The sequence below is a fragment of the Emydura macquarii genome, unplaced genomic scaffold, assembly GCF_026122565.2.
Source record: "Emydura macquarii macquarii isolate MOO-44397 ecotype Brisbane River unplaced genomic scaffold, CSIRO-AGI_Emac_v2 contig_968, whole genome shotgun sequence".
Taxonomy (NCBI): Eukaryota; Metazoa; Chordata; order Testudines; family Chelidae; genus Emydura; species Emydura macquarii.
This window is the reverse complement of record NW_027131105.1, coordinates 12304204-12318042: the sequence shown is the minus strand read 5'-3', so window position 1 is coordinate 12318042 and position 13839 is coordinate 12304204. Positions and strand designations below refer to the sequence as shown.

Genomic DNA, 13839 nt, shown 5'->3' with positions numbered 1-13839 from the left:
AATGTAATGTATCAGAAGTGTATGAATCGTTGAGAAGCATAAATTTACACAGCTGGACTCTCAGCTGGATTCAAGAGAAATTAGACTAAGATTTATAGATAGTTATTTCCTTTTATAAAAGTTATCCAATGCCACCAAAAGTGACAAAAACTGATTGACTGACGTATTTTCTTTTGTGTTTTGAGGTATAAAGAATGTAGAGAAATATCAATTATTTCATACCTTGCAGAAATTGTATTTGCTTGGTAGACTCCTCAACCTGCAGTTGGTATGCTTTTCTCTCTTCTTCCAATAGTGCTATAAAAGAAAGTTGAAATATACCTGAAGTTGTAATTAGTTATAAATAAAAAAATATTTTCAGCTGCATAGTTTGATAATGTAAAAATTCATCTAAAAAATCAAATAATTTCCCCCAAAATTTGAGAGATTAAAATAGATTATTTCAACAAATCATGAGCACTAATACATATGCAAATAGTTTAATGCAAAGTTAATACTTGAAAAATGAATTTTGGTAGTAGTATTATTAAACTTAGGTTGTAAAAAATTAATATTGCCAGTCTTTTTGTCTTAGAAATGCAATTGTACCATGTGAGATGGGTAAGGGGGCAGCATACAGAAATAAATTTGTAGAGATTTCCCAAAAGAATGTTGAATATGAGTTTGAGCTACATTACATAATTTTCGGTAAAAGTAAACCAACACTTTTGTTGTTGACACTGTTAATGTTATAACAGAATGTATGACTGGGGAGTCTAAAAAATGATCTAGCTACCAATGAACTCATTAACTACCTTTATTATCCAGCTAAAATAGATTAATCAAAGAATACACACAGATAAATAACTTTTGCATTTCATTAACTCACTTAAAGGTGTGGTACTACTAAAAGGAGACTGTCAAGTCAGTTTAGGCCCAAAATTTAGGTTGTGTATAAAAGATTACTTATAAACTAGAGACTCTGGGAGGTTAAAGATACCCTTTTTTGACATTATATGGGCAGTAAAACTGCGTATCGTGCTAATAAAATATTTGCTGTATTAGACAAAATTGGTTTAAGCATCCCCTTTTAAGAGTAACTGATATATTTACTTATGGACAATTACTCAGATTTACACTTAAATTTGATTCTGCAGGATAGTCATTAAAATTTTATTTATGTCAGTCTCACCTTGAAGTTCAAAGCATTTTTGTTTACTTGTTTTAGCTAGCTCTTGGGCTTTAATCAGCTCCTTGTGCCGCTGCTGAATTTCTTGTTTAGTCTCAGTTTCTGATTGTGCACCCTGCAATTCATCTGATAAAAGAACATTTTTATTTTAAAGTATAAGTTTGCATAGCAACTTTAATTGTACTGCCATGTGAAGACAGGCAATGTTTTTTACTTCAATCATGCAACATTAGTTCAGTAGTCATCACTGGGTTAGGTAGAAGTTAGCCAAAAAGACACAAATTTATTTAGCAGTTTGTTTTAATCTTGAGGGAGATAAAAGTAAAAAAAAATCATAGTTAAATTCAACATGCAAAAAAACAAACAACAGTAACAACATATGCAAGAATCCCAGATTACAAAACACTGAAATCTGAACTTTTAAAAAAATATTGTATAGAGTTGGCATATCTCAGGATTACATTAAAAAAGTCTTGATATTTGATGTTGATATTTAATTATAAATGTTCTTTTTGTGCATGTAATTTATAAAATATAAAAAAAATACACTGAGTTTCTCTGAAAGTCAACTTCACAGGTTGCTAGCACAAAGAATTCAGAAAGTCAGTTCAGCAATGCTAACTGCATAACATGATTTATAATGCCATACCTGGGCTAACATTTTTGAACTTTGGTGTCTAAAGGTAAGCACCTACATGAAAGCATCCTGATTTTACACAAGCGCTACACAAGCCATTTGAAGTCAACAAGAAAAGCAGATATTAAGGCCCAACTGAAAGTCAAGCCAAGTTTTGGCCTAAAAAAATCCTAGTTTCACTGTGATATTATTCTGAAAATATTAAAAGTTACTTTAATCTGAGATGTCTAAGGATATATTTTTAGCTCAAATAATGGTAAGTATATGAATTACAACACATAACTTTTCAAATCTGTTCTCCCCCATCTCAGAGTTTTTGTATTACTTAGATAATTGCACAAATAAAAGACCTCAGGGAATAAAAAGAAATAATTTGTGCCAATGGACTAGAAATATTTATATTTGTCTGAAATAAATACAAAATACTTTTTTAAACTTACATTTTATTGAATACTCAAATAGAAGAAAAGAGAAACATATAAACAAATATGTAAAAATGTTCTTAACTAATAACAGCATATCATTCTCATCATCTATTAATAACTGAGTACTAGTAGTATGGCTTTGGAGCCTACAGTTCTAGCTCCAAGGAATTTGCCATCTTAGTACATGATCCTTGAAACTCTTACTCATTTAATATTTCTTATGCAAGGATCATTCAACATAAGGTTTGTAAAATCAGGCCCTTAAATGGACACAGACAATAATGTCAAACTACACATGATACATGAATGGGAGCTAGAAACTTCAAAGAATTCAAGTTAACTGTCTGGTTGTAGAAAAACACGAAGAACAAGACAGTCCAGCTATCAGACATGAGAAACAAAAAAGCATGTATTACATAATTTATGGTTAAGCAACTGGCAATCCCAAAATCCATACAGAACTAAAATTAATTGATACTGTGCAGAAGAAAAACCCTATTCAAGACCCAGAGATACTTTTGCTGGAGAGTCCAGACAAACTATTAATGAATGTTCATACTTAAGTTTTACTTTTGCTATATATTGTTTATACTTGTTTACTGTATTTAGCTTTATATTAGATCAAGGAAATAACTGTTCTAGTTGGTTCCTTGTCTCAAATTATTATTTTTCTTAAATAAGCTAGTTATCATTTCACCATACCGCCACAAAGTACTTATCATATCACATCTCTCCAGAAAAATATCTTGTGCTTGTCTTATTCGTGTAGTAATAAACTCCATGTCTTGGACCACTTGCAATTTCTTTAACCACATATTAATGGATTTTCCCCTTGAACGCCAAAGTAGCGTTATACATTTCCATGCTGTGGTAGTTAACATCCTGAACATGGATTTTTCTTTGTGGCTGACCACTGTTGCAGGTGTCTCCCCTAAAATATAACAAATTGGATTTTTGTCAAACTGAGTATTATATATATATTTCATGTTGCGTGTGTCCACGTTTGTCTTATTCTATCTTCAAAATATAGGAAAGGTGTCCATTACAATATCTCCAGCAGAGAAGAGAAATGTAACAGAATAGCTTTTTGATCATAACAAAGGTATAAAAATTAAGTCCTACAATTAATTTCAACAGCAATTTCCTTGTGGATGGCCAAGTAATGCCGCCAGCTTTTTTAAAAAATACATTTTTAAAGTTTAGATTTTTACAGAGTGGGATTATGAAAAAGGAGAACAAAAAGGGAAAACTGAAAAATTGAACTAAATATTTTCTTCTATGGTCTATTGGAGCTACTAACCCCAGTTTCTCTTTATTACAGAGGTATTGTGCTCAGTCTCCCAAAGATAAATCCTAGTGTAGGTGGACATTTTGTCCTGCCTAATGAGATTATCAACCTCTTCATTCATGTACTGAAAACAAGCTGCGTTCAAGTCAGGTATGGGAAAACAGTGTACCACCCACAGACAGAGTAGAAGTCTCAGCTAAGATCTTTGGTAGATCATTTGAAGATCCCATTTTAACAGTAACACTGTTCCCTAGGAGCTGGAAAACTATTCAAGTTATCAGACAGGCCCACAGAGTTGGAGAAGGCAATAGCCAAACTTCTGTTTGTTTTTTCTCCCCCCCAACTCCCGCCCCCCAATGACCAAATGAATATTTATTTATACAAAGTGGAACAGCTCAAACAGGGGAGACTGATTCTGAGCAGAGGGTTGAACCCAGATCTCGCTCTCAGTCTCTCCTATTTGAGCTGTTCCACTTTGCATAAATAAATATTCATTGGGTCAGAGAGATGGGGGGGAGACTGATTGTAGCTCAGTAACTAGGGCACTCACCTGGAATGTGGGAGACACATTCAATTCCTTGCTCTCCCTGATTCTGAGCAGGGACTTGAGCCCAGGTCTCCCACATTGACCAGAAATGCCATCCGGGACCTGAGAAACCTCTCTCAACATAGTTTCCTCAAGCCCAGTACATCTCAAACATTGTCAGCTTTTATAAATCAATGTTTTCCAATGAAGAAAATTTCATCAAAAAGTTATCAACCATCTCTACATAGTAATCGCAGATTACTGAACTGTGTGGCACTTAGGATGTAAATATATAATTTTGTTCTGCAGAACAACTTTAATCAAATTGAAACACTGTCTACTGCTCTATTCCCTTGCTTATGGTAATTCTGCATGCAATTCTAAAAGACTGGGCCTAATGTTTTGACCATTCTAGATTTAATTAAGGATTTCCATAACATCTGTGGAATGTATATTTCCAAATCTAGAGTAGCACAAGGTATTTTCTTAACTGTAAATGGGTCCAGAGTATGCCTGTCCCAAAATAAATATTATACAATTTTCTCTCGAATTGCCACACAAAGAATTGCAGAGGGAATTCATATAAACTTATCAGTGATCTAAGAGTTATACTGCTTAGTGGTAAACCATTTCAATCTTTAAGAATTAAGCTTTCATTTGGGGACAAAGTGAAAGGAATAAACAAGAAAAATATTTTAGAATATTTATCTAAAATTAATTTTCTTCATCAAAATGATATTTCTTGATCTCAACAAATAGTTGTGACCTATCGCAGATAGAATTAATAAAGCAAAGATAAAAATAAAACAAAGCCAAAATAAAGGCAGACACTGACACAAACTAAAGTGTGATAGGGAAAAAAAAAGGACATACAATTTTTTATTTTATATAGACACATCTCATTGGGAGTTGCAAGGATGAGAGTTTTTAAAAGTGAGAAATAGGTAGTTTTCCCCAAAATATTCCCCTAATCATTCTGGTATGAGCAAATCCAAAGGGAAGTATAAATTGCCATCGTAAGTGCAGAAGGCATCCAACTTCCAAAAGATCTAGAGCAAGAGGATAAACTATATTCGTAAGTATTAGAAAACCTTCAGTTGATATCAGGCAGGCTGATTTGCTATGTACCAAAACGAGACAAAAGTGCAGGGGGCAACATTCAAAACAGCTTCAGGACAAATGCCCAAGATTATATGTATCAAAGATAATCAGAAATCCCGGGGCACAGAAGGTGTCAGTGTTGGCTCCAACACATCTGCCAACCCGTAAAGGTTGCGCCCCACATCAAAGTATCAATGCACTGAACAAATAAGTCAATCACTTCCTTCAATATCAAGGATTTCTTCAATTTTGTCTCCATGGATAATGTTAGAACTGCTGTGTAAAGGTTAGTACAATCTAGGCCAAGGCATGAGATATTTGTTCCCCCTCCAACATGGCTCAAGGAAAAAAGTATGAACATGGCTCTCAGCCTTAGGAAGAACATCCATGTCACAAACATGAGAGGCATATCATATGGTCTGTGAGACACAACTTGTGGAAACATTTTCCACACAACTTAAATTATTTTTCTAATGTCAGAATCTGAATAATTTACGGTCCCATAAAGTTATTACAGGAAAAATAAAACCCAGATCAGACCAAAACTTCCAAGTCTGATGGCAGAAAGGAAAAAAAACAAACAAACCACCAAGATAATTTCATCTATATGGTTGCCAAGTGGTCTTGATGTACCTATCTAAGCACAGAACCCTGTTTAGATAGGTTAGAACCTCTGCCCTTTTAGTTGTCCCATATCCATGTGCGTCTGTAAGAGTCAGTATCTGTGGAAGCAATTTCATGAAGTAAGACATTTGCACAGCTCTCATACTTGAGGCAGCTAGCTCGGTTCCAGGACTCTTGCAGGACCCTATGTAACACTGAGCCTCTCTTTGGGGAAAAACATTGTTCAATTGAAATCAAATAAATTAGATTAAAAACGTGAGTTTTCGTCAAATTCCTGAAACACAGAGTATACAAACTGTAGTAAGTAACAACTGAATGTATCATTTGCAATGTAAAGAAATATTAGGAAGTTGATGATCAGAACTATCAGTGCTGGCTGTCTTGATTGTTTCCTGGTTGTTTATTTGTTGGACACGGACACCTATTTTTAATTCTGCAACTGTTCTTTGTAATTATCATCCACTGATAGACTTAGCCTGTCTTTGAAGGGCAGATTTCAAGAAACCTCTATTAGAGGCTGATAAATACATTACCTCATCAAGAAAACAGAGTCTGGCAAATGCACAGAAGTATTATGGATATTTTTTTTCACACTTCAGCTTGTATAAAGTAGAAACTGGGTTAATAAATTTGAAGTTTAATGATAGAACACACACATGGAGGAAACAGAAGCAGAGTTAAATATTTTACCATCCTCTTGTTCCATGAATTACAGAAATTTTCTAAGTTGTTTTCTACAGTCCAGTAAATAATTCAACAAACTGGAACACTAGTTTTCCATCTGACACATCTGCATGTCCCCTAGAAGGCCTAAGAACAGCTTCTGGTTCGGAAAAGTTTTTGTCTTCCCATGGCTCTCTTAATGCATAACTAAGCCAACCGAGTTCTGCTCTAACAAATAATATCCTCTTATTAGGGAGGGAAGCCAGATGCCTAATGCAGCAGTCTGACAAAATTTGTTGAATAAAAATCGCTGATTTACAAGGCTGTGTGTGAAATTATTACGGAGGGATTAATGAATTATATTTCAACTTTGGAAGTCCATTCCTGGTAGAAATATATATATATGAAATGTGGGTAAACAGGAATTTGCTAATTTACTATATTACATATTGAAAATTATTTCTTGGCCTTATGTCCTGCATATGAAGAACTGCAGACACATTCTGAAGCATGCACACATATTTTGTATTTCAAGGTTTGTCTACTTGAACAACACATTATGATAAAATTCACAACCAGTAATATTCACATAGCTTTTCCCCCAAAGAAGAAACATATTCCACACATTGAAATTTACTATAAAAAATATTAAGGTAATTATGTTAATTTATGGAACAATGACAGTATTAAGTTTTATCTATTGACAAAGGAAGTCAGTGCACACATCCATGTTCCCATTAATGGCATTAATTACAGCTACTAAATCAGCCAAACATATTGGTACATCCCCGACTTCTCAAACACTTGAATTTTTAAACTGTTTCACCAGACTCCAATCTGCCAAAATAAGCTATACTCGTGTTTTACAATATTTTTGTTGGTTAGCTATTTTACTGAGCATTTTGTAATTTCTCTGAAACACTTTAGATATAAAAATCTCTCATCTTTTCTAGCAAAAAACTGGGAAAATATATACAACTGAGGAAGAGATCTTATGTTAGACTTTCAAGTTTCTGTATGGTTTCCAATTTTTGTGAGCAAACAAAAAAAGTTAGTAATATTCCTTTCATTTGTAACCCAACATAAAAATTGGCTATGTTTTGTTTAGCAAAACCTGAAAATCTATTATAATATCTATGATAAACCATAAATACATTCATAATTTAAAATGTAACCGTTCTATAAATACAAATAATAAAAGTTGCAAACTAATGAGTCTTTTTTACCACCGATGGAAACAATTTGCACAGATAACACCCAATAATACCTAAAATGGCTAACAATGATCAGAAGGGACAGATGGATTATTAATCAAGAACAGAACATGTAGAGAAACTATTATTTTCCTGACTCGTGCTTTAAGTTACCATGAAGATTTATTTTAGCAGCATTTGTGTGAACTGATTAAAAGATTAATCTAATTTTAAGTGTCACTTATCTCTATACTAACATTTGACTATATTATTTTATTTCAGCCAAATGAATAATTTCTTTTCAAATATACTTCATTCATAAAGTAATTCAAATGTTTAAATTTGAGCACTTCTCTCTTAACTACAAATATCCATCTGACAGAAATACGGAGCCCTAGAATGAAATCTGCACATATTATTCAGAATGTGGATCTATCATACCACATCTTAAAGTTAAAAAAATGTAAATTTGTATACCTTTTAGAAGAGATACTTTAGCAATAGGTTCATTTAGCTCTTCTTGTTCATCCATTTGGGCATCTAAAACAAAAAAGTTAAATTGCTTTAAAATAGCAGGTAAACTAGAGTCAGGTTCCACAAACAGAATCTACAAACAGATCAGAGAAACCTTTACTGTTGTCTCTAAACATGAAGTGTAGTTTACATTCTAGATTCTAAAAGCAAACCTTAACCTAAGAATTTACCAACATCAAAGTCATTTTGCAGAAATTTACACTCAAGACTTACCTGTAGTGTCGTCACTGCTTTTTTCCTTGCTTGGACTAAGAGTATCGGACAAATCAGATTCTTTTGCTCTTGCTTGGTTTTCTGTAAGAGACAAGGAAAATCTCAACTGAAATGTGTGTGTGTTTCCTATAGTTCTCCCCTCCCCACTATAAATTCTAGATCTACTGCTAGATGCTGCTTAAAGTGTAGAACTGAAGAAAACTGTTACACTTATGCTTTAATAAAAACCAATCTTTTTCTTATGTCTTTAAAATCCCATTCCAAAATGGATTAAACATCCGTAGGATCACATATCTAATGTTACAGTCTAACATGAGATGGTAACTGCCTCATAGATAGCCTGGGCTTTTGTTTAAAGCTGTACTCTTGCCAGTTGGGACCCAGTGAAAAGCTGGTTGTTTTGTTCAGTCTTTCCGGGAACAAATCAGAAAAAACAGCAGCAACATTTCCAGAACAATACAGATATTGTATCATGATGGAAAGAAAATGCTGCTGAGAACAAAACTTGATTTTGCAGTGTTTTGGATAAGTAAAACAACAGCAATAGATGTCTATGTGCATTGTATTGTAATATAAATTTGAAATGAACTATGATTAAAGATTAATCTTAGTAATGTGAATATCAGTACTTCAACTAGTTTTTTAGAAACAATTTTAAATTTAGGTTATGTTAAATAGGAAATGGTCTACATGTTTGCACAAAAGCATCTCTGAAAGGGCTTATGGATCAGCCTTCTATAGTCTGTCCACTAGATAGTTACATAAAGTTTAGTGGAAACATGGGAGCAATTTTTTTTTTTTACCAAGTCTAGGGGCCTCACATGGAGAGAAAAAGGGAGGGGAAATGCACTTCATTATACTAATCATCCTTTTCCCACACAACAGACGCTTGACTCAACAAAGCCAAAGACTCACTTTATGTGCCTGTAATAGCTTAATTTTATTTCTGAACTTCAAGTTAGCTCATATGGATGCACACACCATTAACAAAGACACTGTGGCGATGAACCAAAAGACAAGATTTATTAATCATGCCATCAACATCAAGGCTTGAGGACACATCATAAACTATTCTTGACTCATTGCACTCCGGTTTGTTTGGATAGCACTGTTGCCTACCCACAAATTGGTGGACCTTTCTCCTGGGGCACAAGTGCCAGGTAATGAGGGATTTAGATAGACAGCTATTATATTGCTCCCAGTGTACAGTCTTTCCTTTCATATCAGCATGAAGCAGTCATCACAAATCCTCTCTTCACCTGCTGGTATTTAATGTACATGCCAAAAAAAAGCATCTGGCAGAAGAGTGAAGGAAAGACATATAGTTATAGACAAATAAGTGCAGGGGAAACCTATTAGGATTGGTATATCAAATTATGTAAAAGAAAGTTATCCGACATTGTGAGTTTGCTATTTCTTGTCAGACAATGATTCTGTGGAACTGAAAATTCAACAGAATCTACAGCACTTGCTCTGGGAAAAAACAAATGGTCAAAGGGAAAGACACAGATAGATTAATTGAATACGCTTTTTCTTTTCATACTGGGCAAAGTAAAAGATTGTACCAGGTCATTATGGCAGAGGCACATCCAGTTGTGTGGGTCACAGAAGAAGATAAACAAACAATGTACCTCACAGACAGACATTAGTCAAGAAAAAAGGCAGAAGCCATCAAAATAGGGGAAGGCATAAGACTTATGGTTCATGAATTTTAGCAGCTATTCCTTGCTCTGCTTCACACTTCATATTCTACCAGGGACAAGTTGCTTAACCTTAGCAACCTAACTTACCCTGTCTATAGGATCAGAGTAGTGCTTCTCTACCTTACAGGGACAAGAGGTTTCATTCAGTAATGTTTTTAAAGCACTTTTTGATACTTGGATAGAAGCACATAGTATGTACCAAATAATTATAACCCAGTCCATAAAATTGGCTTTGGAGCTCTGACAAACATTAATCAAAATAACTATTTGCTTTAAAACCTAGGTGCTAGACTAGCACTGTCAAGTTTAGGAGCTAAAAGCTACTCCTATGTTGGTTATGTTAGTGGCTATTCCAGAAATGTTAAGATGAACATATTTTACATCAAGATAACTGAATTTTCACACATATAAGGAAGTGCAATTATTTGTTTCATGCAAATTAGGAGGAAAGGTACAAGATCTAGACCCTGGATTCCATCTCTTTCTCACTCACACACTCTCTCTCTCTGGATCCATAAGGGTTAAACTTCACTGGATTTTAGGGGACATTATGTGCAGGCTCTGCTTCTGAAATGGCAGTAGTCAAAAGGATAAGGACTTGCCTACATGGTAAGTTACTGCACAAGCTGGGACATGAATATACCACACAACAGCTTGCTGCTCAGTAACTCAGTGAAAGTCCTGGAGTGTGGCTTAGCATACTGCTGCTTGAAAACGCAGTACGCTAAGCTGCTTCACTGCACTGTAGCAGTGTCCATGCAGCGAATCACTGTGTGGCAAACTGGTGTGCTACAGAGTCACACATCCTGGCTCATCTATATGGTGAGTTACTGTGTGACAAGTCCTGAGTAGCTTGATAGGTTGAGGAACTAGCTTTCTATTCTGGAAACCAGGATGCAACAAGTGCAAATGACTTTGGTGGCCTTATCCTACTTCCACATGGACATTTGCCTGGACTAATGCCATAATGCTCAGGTAGTTTTTCGGTAGTCCTTGGTTAAAAGCCTAAAAAAATAATAGGTATATTTTCAGGAGAAAAAGTGGCAGTCTTAAGGAAGGAAATTCATTCAGTAGAGTTCAATTCTGACCTCAGTTACTCAGAGCTTACCCCAATGTAACTGAGATCAAAATCTGGCCCAATAGCGAATTGTACAACTATTTAGTTCAAGTCACTTATTAGTCCCTTACTTCCATGAATTCTAAGCTCACTTTTTCAAAATTTTCAAGTATTTCACTTTGGTGAAAAACTTTATTTTAATATACCACAATTTGGTAGCACAAAGCTGTTTCCTAGGATTTTTCTTTCATTTCAATCTTTTCACACTTTCAATAGCGAAAGTGAGCTACTTTAATACATTAATAATAAAATAAAGTCTATTTTAAAATTTGTTGATACCATATTTATCACGTAGTTGGACTGTATTAACAAATACTAAATATAGCTCACCATTTTGCAAGATAATACTGGCATGCAAGTGTTAAATTACAGTTATGCTTATTGTATGCATTCTTTTGCCTAACATGGCATGTTGTCTGGAGTTTGCACAAGCTTGGTAACAAGCTAAAATGGAGTTGCACAGAGAAAATAAAATAAAGATCTAGATAAAAAACAGAATTCTAACAACAAAGTTGGAATCTTGAATGACCAAAACTTGTTTAATGTAACAATATCTATGCTGACTGATGGGCAGAAAACTTAAAGAAATCAGTACCCTAATATATTAAAAAATATTCATGAAAAGAGTGAAAAAAGCACTTACTTTACCACTACGTTCACTGAACAAACAAAATATTAAAATGTTATTATGTTCAATGTGGGGAGTATCATAAATTACACACATTTGTGGCACTCCTTATTTTGACTCTGCAATGTGAGTTAATTATTAATTATTAATCATGATGATGTAATGATTAATCATTAATGATTAATAATAAGGAACTTAAGTTGCCCATGAATGAATATTTGTATTTTAGCTTTCCTTATAAAAAGATCACGAAACAAGGAAGTGACAAACTTTAAAGGGTTGCACACATTCATGTTTTATCTTTATAAGATTATGGCTCATTTTAACACTGTTAGAATATTCCTAGATTATAAACAAATTGCAAAACCCCACATCTTTTTCCTCTGATCTGTTAACTAAAACTGACCAACATTTTCTGGTTCTGCTCATAATGAAAAATTCAGTCTGAAATTTATTTAATAGTGAGAGATTTTAAACAAACTTGCAAAAATGAATTCCTTTTTAAAAAATCATTGGCTGAGAAATCCAGAGGTGAGAAGTCAGTTAAGACCAGTCCTCCACACACTCCTACCCCTCAAAGAATAGTTTCCTTATGTTTTTTTCCCGTAAAATAGCTGTATAGTGATGTATCAGTGAACACTACATGCATTTACTCTCTTTGTGAACTTTTAAAAAAATTACCTTATATTTCCAATATTTAACAAAAAATTACTAAATTGTTGGTTTAAATCAGAATATAGGCAGCATTGCATTATTCAGAAACATTTATTTTAAACACATCCACTACATAAAACTTGCTTCAAAAACAGTTATATAAATCATAAGTCTAACCTTTCAAAAGCTTTGTTTCTTCCACTTTGGTTAGATGTCCTTCGTCTATGAACTTGTCTGCCAAACAAAATAAATGTTACTATCCAAGTTCAAATTCAGCAAGCATTTCTCTGCACACGTCTGTGTGATCTACATTCCATGACCAAATTTAAAGCTGACGGTATTACTCCATACCCATGCTTGAACAAAAACTTAATTCTGGCATGGGAAGCATATCATCACCCAGCTAACTATAACTTTGCTGTAATACAAAGCATAATGAACACAGCACAAATTATGTCAAGTATTTGCTTTTACTCTTTAATAATATCTATTCTTAAATACTTCAGCTAATTAATGATTATTTTTACTTTGTCAAGTTAATCAAAAGGGTTTTTATATACAACTGAAAAGTCAAACTGAGAACAATTAGCATTTACCAGCTTCTTAGAAAATCTAGGTCATTTATCAGAAAGTGGAGTTTCTGAATTTATTGCCTTCCCAGATCTCCACTTTTAGTTCTGTAGCAGGTGGCCACAAAGATGGCCATGAGCAAAAACCATTTTACACAAAAGGAGAGAATGGGATGATGAGCATGTATTCAAATGGGCTTGGACAGTGGGCATTTACCACAAGGTTTGGCTCCAAGGGTAACAGACTTAGCAGTGAAGCATAAATAAGAAACTGCCTTAGGGAACCTGTTATGGAAGACCCCAATGGGAACTGTCCTAGCCTTCCCAAAAATAAAGGAAATCTTAAGTTGTAATACGATGGGCAGTAAAACAAACAATCCTTCCCCCCACTAATTAACATGAAAGATGCTAACAGCAAGGCCCCTGACAGCATCTTGAGCTCTTCTCCCCTCTCTGATTACAGGAAGATCTGCTTGTGTTTTTGTTTTGTTCTGTTTTTTTGGAGCGGAAAGATATAGGAGGCTGTTTTTTTAAGTGAGAGCAATAGTTGTAGATATTGTTCTGGATATAGTGAAAATGTTTAATCAAAAAGATAGGCACCCAAGAGTCTGAGGTAATCCTGCTCCAGATCTGAAACAACAGTAAAATGTTTCTTCCTAGAGCTGAAGCAACTGGGCATCTAAAATAGTGAATGTCAGTGAAAATTGGGTAGGATATGAGGCTAAAATAGGGAAAGTACAAGTTAAAAATTATTTAGACAAGTTAGATGTCTTTAAGTCACCAGGGCCTGATGAAA

At 34.3% G+C, this 13839-nt stretch overlaps 1 protein-coding gene across 17 annotated transcripts in view; it reads right to left on the bottom strand.

Moving 5' to 3' along the window:
* Positions 1 to 13839, bottom strand: part of SLMAP (sarcolemma associated protein) — a 152810-nt gene that overhangs the window by 19372 nt on the left and 119599 nt on the right. For 11 of the 17 annotated variants that reach the window (XM_067544216.1, XM_067544215.1, XM_067544222.1 and 8 more), the window contains 5 exons: positions 12652 to 12708; positions 8373 to 8453; positions 8103 to 8165; positions 1172 to 1294; positions 223 to 297 (listed from right to left, as the gene is read on the bottom strand). In XM_067544216.1, coding sequence (XP_067400317.1) covers positions 223 to 297; positions 1172 to 1294; positions 8103 to 8165; positions 8373 to 8453; positions 12652 to 12708 — 399 coding nt within the window. The remainder of the gene's footprint in view (positions 1 to 222; positions 298 to 1171; positions 1295 to 8102; positions 8166 to 8372; positions 8454 to 12651; positions 12709 to 13839) is intronic. The other 6 variants (XM_067544226.1, XM_067544231.1, XM_067544227.1 and 3 more) reach the window with 1 other exon arrangement.